Source organism: Grammomys surdaster, unplaced genomic scaffold (genome assembly GCF_004785775.1).
Source record: "Grammomys surdaster isolate TR1022 unplaced genomic scaffold, NIH_TR_1.0 193, whole genome shotgun sequence".
Lineage (NCBI taxonomy): Eukaryota > Metazoa > Chordata > Mammalia > Rodentia > Muridae > Grammomys > Grammomys surdaster.
Window position 1 is genome coordinate 10,154,387 of NW_021604638.1, and position 10,843 is coordinate 10,165,229.

At 45.7% G+C, this 10,843-nt stretch overlaps 1 protein-coding gene across 1 annotated transcript; it reads left to right on the forward strand.

The window, feature by feature from the left end:
• The first annotated feature begins 5,410 nt into the window (after nt 1–5,410).
• Nucleotides 5,411–9,402, forward strand: LOC114622919 (WAP four-disulfide core domain protein 13-like). The gene is made up of 4 exons (XM_028769487.1): nt 5,411–5,447; nt 5,596–5,767; nt 8,109–8,258; nt 8,638–9,402. Exons 2-4 carry the CDS (start codon nt 5,638–5,640, stop codon nt 8,691–8,693), a joined length of 336 nt encoding a protein of 111 aa, XP_028625320.1. The 5' UTR covers nt 5,411–5,447; nt 5,596–5,637; the 3' UTR covers nt 8,694–9,402.
• The last annotated feature ends 1,441 nt before the right edge of the window (nt 9,403–10,843 follow it).

The window sequence follows — 10,843 nt, forward strand, 5'->3', positions numbered from 1 at the left end:
ATGCACTCAGGATCATGCCTTTTTTTTAAAATGCAAACCAATAGCACTACATACAGATTGGTTTGGTATAATTTAATAGACAGCTGTGCTGGTAAGTACTGATGATAAATGTGGAAACTGGAACCTGGCACATACAAGAAAATTGGAAGGAACTGAGGGAGAGGCCTTGAGAAAAATCTCAGAAAGCTAGACGTAGAATTACTGTATGACTAAGCAATTGCACTCCAAAGCGTGCACCCAAAAGAGTTAATAGATGTTTATATAAAAACTTGCACACAGAAGTTTATAGTAGTATTTAAAATTATTAATTATTTATTTTTATGTATACGGGTGCTTTGTCTGCATGTATCTCTGTGCACCACATGCATGTCTGGTGCCGGCAGAGGCCAGAAGAGGGCATTGGATCCCCTGAGGCTGGCATTAGAGTTGTGAGCTGCCATCTGGGTGCTGGGAATCAAACCTTGGGTTCTTTATCAGAGCAGCCAGTGCTCTTACATGCTGAGCCATCTCTTTAATTCCCCTATAGCATCATTCTTTAAAGTAGCTCCAAAGACACAAGCCAAATATCTGTCACTAAGTAACAGATGGATTTGAAAACACATATCCATGAACTGATATTGAATAGCCAGGCATAAAAAGAGCGGAGTGCCTGTAGGTCCTGCAGCCTGAATGAACTGAGGAAATGTTGTGCTGAGGGCAAGATGGCTGACACAAAACATCTCAAATGTAATAACACACCCAGAGCAAATTTACAGCGACAGAAAAATGAGAAGTGGTTGCCAGGATTATGCTCGGTGGGAGATGGAAGCAGATGTGTCCCGAGTGTTTTAAGGTTCACGCAAATGCTCCAAAGAGAGCGTTGTAGACTGCATAGCCCTGGGAACATCTTAAGAGTCAATGAACTGCACTTTAAAAACGAACAATGCCAATGTAAGTGAATTGCAGAAACCAAGAGAGAAAAATGAAAAGAAAGAAGAGAGGGAGGGAAGACAGAAGAAAGGAAGAGAGGGGGAGGGGCTAGAGGAAGGGGGAGGGGAAGAGGGGGAAGGGGGAGGACAAGAGGGGGAAAGGGGTAGGGCAAGAGGGGGAAAGGGGTAGGGCAAGAGGGGGAAAGGGGGAGGGGAGGAGGGAAATGAAGGAGGGGGAGGGGGAAGTGGAGGGAGAGAGGGAAGGGGAGAGGGAGGGGGAGTGGGAGTGGGAGGGGGAGGGGGAGAGGGAGGGGAGAGGGAGGGGGAGACTTTATAGAAGAAGGCCTGGGTTTTATGAGTCAAGGTGACAGAGACTGATCCAGACAGACCCAGCTATGACATGGTCGCTGTCTTCCCTCTGCCACTCCAGTCTGAACAGACATAGCTGTGAAAAACCCAGGGATTATGTCCATGGGAAACCAGCATCTACAACCAGAAATGTGTGAGTTCGTCTGATGACATTAGATCAAGCAAACGGAAGGAAGGGAGTGTGTCGGCTAGTTTCTGTTCATTTGAAATGAGCTAGAGTCACCTGAGTGGCAGGATCTTCAACTGAGGAAACACCTCCATCAGACTGGCCCCTAGGCGAGGCTGTGGGGCATCGTCTTGACTGATGGTTGAGGCCAGGGAGCCCAGCTCACTGTGGCTGGGGCCATCTGTGGGCAGGTGGTCCTGGGTTGTAGAAGAAAGCAGGCTGAGTAAGACCTAAAGGGCAAGTCAGCCAGCAGCGCCCCTCCAAGGCCTCTGCTTCAGTTCCTGCCTCCAGGTTCCTGCCTTGGTGGACTGTAACCTGTAAGTCACATAAACCCTTACCTCTCCAAGTTGTTTTTGGTTAGTGCTTTATCACAGCAACAAAAGCCAAACTAAGGCAAAAGAGAATTTACCGAGTAAAAGTACTTACTGGCCTATGGAAGTTGCCCTCTAACCTCCATGAGAGTCCCAGGGTGAGGTGGGGGTGAGGGGGGGGGACACAGATTTCAAAACGAACTCAAAATAAAGAGGTTGAAAGGCCAAGGTATGCCTCTTGGCACCCGAGGGTTTGGAAAAGCACAAGAAGTGACTGTGTTGTTCTGTGTACAGCACGCACGGTGCACAGTTTGAGGTAGCCAGGCAGTAACACAATCCAGAGCATTAGTGAGTTATTCCAGCCCCACGAAGCCGTAGAAGAACAGCAACTGCCAACAGGTGTATGTCATGCCTCAGGGAGGAAACCGTCAAGCCTGAAGGAACCAGGGTGCGGAGGGAACAAACTCTCCACCCTGATGCCCAAGAGCCATGTGGGAACAGAAGAGCCATCAATCACAATCAGCAAAAGTATCCTCTAGCATGGCATTGCTTTCAACTCTAGAAAATGAAAACAAACAAACGCACACCGTCCTGAAAGATTTGTACAGGAAATAAACACATTCTCTCAGAGAGGCAGAAAGATAAGATGGCACCTGAGGGCCGGGAGAGGTAGCTCAGTGGTTAAAAGCAACTATTACTCTTGCAAAGGACCAGAGGTCAATCTCCATACTCACAACTGTCTGCAACACATAGAATTAAAAGTAACAAGATTAACCTTCTTCAGAAAGGAACCACACCCAGTGTTTCAGTCTTTATGCAAGAATAGATAGATAGATAGATAGATAGATAGATAGATAGATAGATAAGGCATTAGAAGCACCTGAGAAGTAGGCTAGAGAGATGGCTCAGCAGTTGAAAGCACTAGCTGCTCTTCTACAGAACCCAAGTAGGGTTCCCTGCACTCATGTCAAATAGCTCACAACTGCCAGTAATTCCAGATCCAGGGCATCCAATGTCTATACTCATCTGTGGGCATCTGCACTTATGTGCAGTTGCTACTGTGTGTGTGTGTTTGCATGTATGTATGTGTGTGTTTGTATGTGTATGCACTCACATGCTATGTACTCATCAGGGTATCCATAGGTACATGTCATATGTATTCAGTAGTGTGTGTGTGTGTGTAAGCCAGAGGTTGACGTCTGGTGTCTTTCCTTGATCTGTTTCCACATTTGTTTTTTTGAGACAGAGTCCCTCAGTGAGCCTGAAGCTTCTTGACTCAGCTAGACTGGCTGTGAGCTTCAGGGATCTGGATGTCTCCACTTTCCTCCGGATGCTGTGCCTGGTTTTTCCGCTTGAGGTTTGGGGACCTGGTCACAGGGCTTCATGTTTCTATGGCTGGTACTTTACATACAGAGCCATCTCCCCAGTGCTAAACAAGAGCATGATGGCCTCTAAGATGACATTCGACAAATTCTTGGAGGCAGTTTGGGTTATAACATCAGAGGAGTGCTGTTAATATCCAGTGAGTGGAAGCCAGCGGTGCTGAGGGATGGTTTGTAGTGTGAGGGTGGTTTGACCTTCACAGCAAAGTTACCTGGGTGGAGAACTCATCCAGGCTGAGGAGCCCTGACCATCTGCCCAAACCAAATCAGATGAGTTTAAAATGAAATGCCAGGCATTGCAGAACTTGTCTGTAGTCCTTGGGCTTTGCAGGAGGCCAGCTCAAGGCCAGACTGGGCACGTAGCAAGGGCCTGTCTCAAGAGAACATAAAAACAGAATGAAGATACGTCTCAGTAGAATACTTGCCTAATATCCGAGAGAGGTCCTAGGTCAATCTTCAATGCTAAAAATAAATAAAAAGCATTGGAGGAGTGAAAATTTTATAGGATATATTAAACCTCAGAGGGAATAACTTTCTACATTATTTAATAAATTTTGAGATCGTATGGTGAATGCCACACCTAGCGTTTTACATGCCTGAGCCCCCTCAATCCTCAGAGCATGTCCTCAAAGTGTTTTGATCGTTCCTACTTTTCTTTCTCTAGTTTGAAAGAGTATCAAACTTTTGGAAAAGTTGAAGACATAATGCAGAGAACCTTTTTGGAAGCGTTTGATAGTTACCAGAATAACAGCTCATAATCTCAAGTCTTTGGTGTCCCCCCCACAGACTAGAACAAGTCAACCATCAGCAGAAGAAAGTCACACGTTGTGATCCCGGGAGTCACTCAGTGCTGGTTGCACAAGGATGGTTTATGTAGAGATTTATGCACGACACTTACTTACCCTGTCTCCTTAGTCAGAGTTCATCTGACATTTTCCTCACAGTTGGTTTGAGCTTCATCTGAGGCAGGACCATCGCAGCAGCGGCGGAGACCCCACTGCATTCCCATGGCTTCAATTTGTCCTGTGATCTACCGACCATCATCCCATTACCTACCGATCATCATCCCATTACCGACTGACCATCACTGTCTTGTTCTTTCCTACTGGTGTAATTCACTATCCCAGGCTAGGTGATTCATAAAGAATCGAGGTTCTTCGGCTCATGGTTCCGGAGACTATAAACTTCAAAAGCATTGCACTGGCACATGCTTGACAGACTTGTTAGTGTGTTGAATCAACAGAAGTTGGGGAAGGCCCAAGTAAATCAGTGTTTTTGGGACATGCCAGGACTCCTCAATCACAAACTCACAGTGGCTGTGGTCACCTACACAAGAACAAGCCAGATAACATTCCATCATGGAGTGGAAAGGAGTTCACAAGCCCCCAGCCCTAATAGAAGAGCTATGGATGGTTTCTTTCAGGGTGGAGTCCCTGTGTTCCAGTGGATGGGCCCACATCCAGATGTGAGCAGCTCAAATTGGAGTTGAGGGGTTATGGGAAAAGAAAACGAGGACAGGAAATTAGGGATGGATTTGGGAGTAATTAAGTGGGTAAGTTGAGGCTCAATATAATCAAAATACATGCTATGAATGTTTCAAAGACCTAATGAAAGTATTTTTCAAACACATGACTGGGCATCACATGGTTAAGACAGAGCAAGCAAGCCAGCTCAGGCACGGCTTCCTTCCCTTAGAGAACTGTAGACTCCATTGCAGGGTCCATCACAGGCTCTATCATGGGGTCCATCACAGGCTCCATCACGGGCCTTATGCTTCCTCATCCTTTTACTGGACACTGGTTAAGTCCTTTCTTCAGCAAACTCCCATTCTATTCCAATTGAGTTTACGTAAATATGGACTCATGACTCGACCTCAATTTTATTTGATTTTCTCAGTCCTGGGGGCTAGACATAGAACCTTGTGATGCCTACATGGGTGTGTTCACTGGGTGAAAATTCAGTAAGGATTTGTGTGTGTATGTGTGAGTTACACAAGAAAAAAAGCACTTGTTCTAAAAAAATCATATTATAGAAAATAAATATTTGATTAAATGGCAAATGCTAAGATCAGTAGGTGTAATGTGATGACAATTTTATGAAAAACGTGTAAATTAATTAGATGTTGATGAAGGAGATGTGCATTTTGACAGAGAAAAAAGCCTGGATGGTTTCCTGAATGATCACCAGTGCTCAGCCCTGGGTAATGAATAACAGAGGGCCTCTATTTTTTCTTGTGCTTTCCTGCTTTTAAAATTTCCAAAACACAAACGTGTAAAGGTGTGACTGGCTTCACTGGGCAACGGAAAGGAAGGTGAGAGGACATCGTGAAGAGCTGACCTCAGGCCAGATGGTAGTGTGGACGGAGGGGGACGTGGTGCAAAACCAGGCAGGGCGCTGGGAGGCCAGGCAGGCATGGGTAGTCCCAGCTCCCCACCAGGAACGCTCTGCGCCCCTAGCAGGTCCTGTTGCAACACTGAGTCTCCTGCCAGCTTTGCAGCCTGATGCCCACAGCTGGCCTCATGAAGCGACAAGTTACTCTCCAGATGCTATTCCTCCTCGGCACGTTAGGCCTGCCAGTGTTGGCAAAATGGAAGGACAGATTTTTTTCTGAAATCCAAATTCCGGATTACAGTAGGTATTTTGCATGGGCTTCAAAGTGGGGACTGGGCAGAAAATGAATAATCCTAACCATTCTCTAGCCCCGTTTCAGGGAGGAAACAGGGGTGGGGTGGGGCACCCCAGAACATCCCTTGTTTTGAAAGCCAGGACGCTGGAAGGAAACCAAATGTTTAGATCTCAACCTGGAGGGTCTCCTGATGCCGCAAGTAAGATGTTATTTTTATGTCTGTCGGGGGGATTGTGGCAGCCACACTAGGTTTCTGTCTAGAACATTGATCTGTAGATAGTTCCAGATGGGTTAGAGGCTGCCTGGAAGGCGTCTAGCTCAAGCTGTTGGGAACTGATATTCTCAGTTATGAGCTCCAGAAACAGACCAAAAATTCACAAAGGGTTTCTGATCATTTCTTACTATGTGCCCTCACCATTTAAAGGGAGTTGGCTGTTTTAGAACCTTGGCCACAGTGAGAAAAATGAAGATGTGCACTTTGTATAAGTCCAGTAGTGATTTTTTTTTAAAAAAGAAATTCTACAGAGTGGAAGGGAGATGGGTAAAGATTGAAAGGAGAAACATTTCAAGAGAAAGCTGAGTTTCAGGGAGCTGTTCCAGCCAGAAGGAGAAGTGCAGGTGGAAGGCAGGCTCTTTCCTTTTTGTTTTTATGTAATGTGTATGGGTGTTTTGCCTCTATGAATGTCTGTGCACCACATGTGTGCAGTGCCCACAGAGGCCAGAAGAGGGTGTCAGATTTCCCACAACTGGAGTTAGAGACAGCTGTGGTCTATCACACTGGGGCCTGAGACTCTTAACTCTGATTTTCTGAAAAAGCCTCTGATTCTTTGTATTAAAAAGTTAACATATATTACTTGTACAAAACAGATTTTGACATGACATTTTCACATGGTAGATGATATACTTTAATCACATCCCCCCTCCCCAAGCTTTTCTCTGTCCTTCCTCCCGTAGGGTCTCTTCCCCCTAGTAAGACACTCTAACTTCCATCCTTCTACAATAACTAGGTTATGCATTGAGAGAAAACAGACATCACTGGTCTTTCTTAGTCATACTTCTGTTAACATGATGGTATCTGCCTCCATTAATTTCATCCTTTCTAGGAATTATATATATATAATTATATGTATATTATATATAATTATTATATATTAATAATAGATTATATATTAATATATCATTATATATGTATATATACAGTTTATTTATTCATTGATGGGCAGCCTAGGCTAATTCTATACATTGACTTGTGAATGTTGCTACCATGAACATGGGTATGCAGTATCTATTGTATGTTGTTCTGATTCCTGGGAGATATTCCCAAAGATAATATGGCGGGGTGTGTGGTTGTTCTATTAGTTTTGCAGAGTTTCCCTTTTGATTCCCTTAGTGGCTGAGTCAATCCCCCCAACCCTAACCCACTTTAAAGGCCCCTCCCCCTGCCTCGCCTTTCTAGGCAGTGTTTGGCTGGGGATGCATAACGTTTTTTCCCCATGCATTTATCAGTCATTCTTATTTCTGTTCAATAGCTTATTCGTCTTTGGAGTGTTTACTGTAGTGCAGGATGCGTTGAAACACGTAGAGCAGTGGTTCTCAACCTGTGGGTCTCGACCCCTTCAAAGACCCAAATAGCCCCTTCACAGGGACCACGTCTCAGATACTTATATTAAGGTTCATAGCAGTAGCAAAATCAGTTATGAAGTAGCGATAAAAATAATTATACGGCTGGGGCGGGAGATCACCACAACGTGAGGAACTGTATTAAAGGGTCATAGTGTTAGGAAGGTTGAGAGGCACTGATCTAGAGGAAACCGTGGGGAAGACACTTGAGGCTCCAGGCTTAGGAGGACTCCACTAGCTTGGGACATAAAGGAAAGAGTCAGCAGGGCCTCAAATTAGAAAGCTTTGGTATAGCAAAAGAGAAGAAAGAGACAGCCCAAAGGTTGGGAGGAAATCTGCAGAATACTTCTATGACAACGGATTAGTATCTAGAGTGTGTAATCATACAAAGAACCAAAAAGTCAACCGCCAGGAGGCAGGTGGTTTCCCTACCCTGGGACCCAATTCCTTCCACCCTGTAAAATAAAGTGAAAATAAAGGACTCTTCACTTTGAGAATTAGACTTAATTTTTTGAGTTTAAAGTAAATATGGATAAAGTTACAGTGCCTCCTGGGATTAAGGAAAGTATCGGGAGTGGTCCTTTCATCCAAGAACCAAACAGAAATCTCTAGACTGTTGGGCAGGGAGAGAAGGCAGAAAAAAGGGGTTCCTGCACACTGGAGCTGCTGGCAACAGTGAGAAATGCTCTTGGTTAGGGGAATTGCTGCTTATGTATTCCTTCTCAGTTTTAACAAGGCCCAAACTGCAGCCCTGCCTGGAGCGGCCAACCAGCACCCAGTGCAAAAGCTACTGCAGGGCGCACCTGGACTGTGAGGACCAGTTTCGCTGCTGCCACGCCTTCTGTGGCAATGTCTGCATGCGCCTGGAAGAGGCGGGTAGGTTCTGAAGCATGTCCCCCTTTGTCTAGGTTACAAAGACCTTGGAACCACACTGTGTGAAGAGAGACAGCCTGGCACCTGTGCCTCCCAGTTCCTACATCCAATCCAATCTGAGAAGCCCTGTTTCAACATCCTGGTTTCAGGCACCCGGTCTCCACTTGCAGGCCTACCTGATTTTGTCAAGCCCCAGAAAATCTGGCATCCATGTCTATGCCCAGTGGGTTATCGTCCCATAGGAGAAGCCATATATGGGCATCTCTTAAGCCATAAAACCCATTCGTGACCCAGGAGTTAGGGGATCAATTATGATCACCCCTACAGAAGTCTGTTTCTCTACATAGTGTGACTACTATCATCCTATCCCTTTCTCCTCTAGATGGCGAAAAGTCAAACCATAAAATCAGCAACTCGGTGCCCGTGGTTGTACCATAAATCATCCTCATTTCAAGCCACATGGAAAGTGTTGGAAGACCAACCTCCTGTTGGACCGCCCTCTTGGATCAGGTGTGGGTAGGGGTGAGGGTACCCAGACAATGTCTTCCCTGCCTACCTCCTTCCCCATAAGCTGTTTCTGGAACTGAGGCCCCCCCCTTTTGTCTATAGCTACAGGACTAGTGCTGCCTCAACTACTTTCTCTGACTCCACCCCTCCACCCAGTGCCCAGCCCCTACCTCCTGGTCTAGATTTTCCCTGCCTTCCCACTCTTCAGCAGCCTAGGCTCTTTCATCCAGACTCCTAGCCCTATTTATCTCTGCTTATTGCCATGACATAATGAAGAGAAAGCTGCTTATATAAGGTGGGGGAAGTGTTCTTTTTGGCCAGTGAGGATACTGTTACTTTGAATTCTCCATACCTGGGTGTATCCCTTCTGAGACTCTCAGGCCCTTGATTCTAGTAGGTTTCTGCAAGCTATTTCCATTTTTAATTAGTCCATGGACATGGAATCTTACATAAATATGGCTACGCCAACGATTTAGAACCGAAAGATGGCATCCCTTGCTCTAAGTAAGCTTTCCTCTTATCTTTTTAACATTACCTGTTTGTCACTATGATTCAGTCCATTGTTTGGGGGATTATAAGGGTCTTTTCAAATGTGAGAAAATGCTACAGAAAGAATAAACAATATCTAGAGGGTTGTCAAGAACGCACCGTGTGGAGATTGTGTTCGAATCCACCTCAAATGAGTGCAGGGGTCATTAGGTGTCACTTTTAGTGTATAGACCGAGGAAGGGGAAAGTCACATGAGTCCAACAGGTAGAAGTTAGAAAAGGGTGCAACAAGAAGGGACCAAGGGGTCAGGGCCTTGACATATGGAGCAGTGATGTCCTGTCCTGTGGGCTGTGACATTAGGGTAGGCTTCAGGAAGGAGAAATGCTTCATTTTACCCCAGAGGATGAGACAGGGCAGGCATATGGCAGAGTGAAGATCACAAACATACAGTGGGGTTGGGAAAGGGGATAAGGAACAAGACAAATCACAAATCCCTTATTCCTCTGGACCCTGACCCAACTACAGACAGAGTAAGGTGGACCAATGAGCTGAGGCTGTGGGCTACACAGCCTCACTTGGTAGCCCTTCACGCTTGGCTACTACTGTTATACCCACAAATCTGGACAGCTCAGGTAATTTGTTAAAAACAGCAAAGGAGGGGCTAGGGTGATTTCTCAGAAGTTAAGAGCACTTGCTGCTCTTGCAGGGGACCCAGGTTCAGTCCTAAGCACCCACGTGGTGGCTCACAACCATCTTTAACTCCAGTTTCAAGGGATCCAACACCCTCTTCTGGTCTCCTGGGCACTGTGTGCATGTGCTGCCTAGATCTACCTCCAGGCAAAACACTTGTATACACAAAGTAACAACAGATAAATAGTTGTGAAAAACATAGTTAAAGGCCCATTAATAGGCTCAAACTGGTGGTTGTTCCTACACAAGTCCACTTAGCAAGCTGGTGGTGAATGGACGTGCAGACCTACGCTAAACCCCTCACCGTGCAGCGTTTAAGCGTCCTGAAAGATGTCGATCATCACAGGGCAAGGACATGATTGAATGAGGACTTGGGTTAGGGAGGGGCACGGAGCTAAAAGCACCCTGATACAGGCACTGTGGGACAGATCTTTAAAGTTGTCTTGGGTTAACTTGAAGCGATCGCTTTAGGCGAAAGTCACAGGTTGTTTTCTGTTGAGCAATTAACAAGAAGCCAGTGAGGGAAAGGCTGGTGGACAGTACGCTCCTGTCCCCTCCAGCACACCAGGGAACATCCAGAGCTGATGGCTGTCTTGCTTAATTCACTTCGGAGGATTAATATTCAAAGGTGTGGGTTGGGAGTCCTCCAGGGTATCTGATTTTAGCTTTCTTGGTTGGAATGGTCTAAAGCAGTGGTTCTCAACTTGTGGGTCCTGACCCTTTACGGGTAAAATAACCATTTCACAGGGGTCACCTAAGACTCAGAAAACACAGATGCTTACACTAAAACCCACAACTAGCAAAATTACAATTATGAAGTAGCAATGAAATAGTTTTATGGTTGAGCGGTCAGCATAACACGAGGAACTGTATTAGAGGGTGCAGGGTTAGAAAGGTTGAGA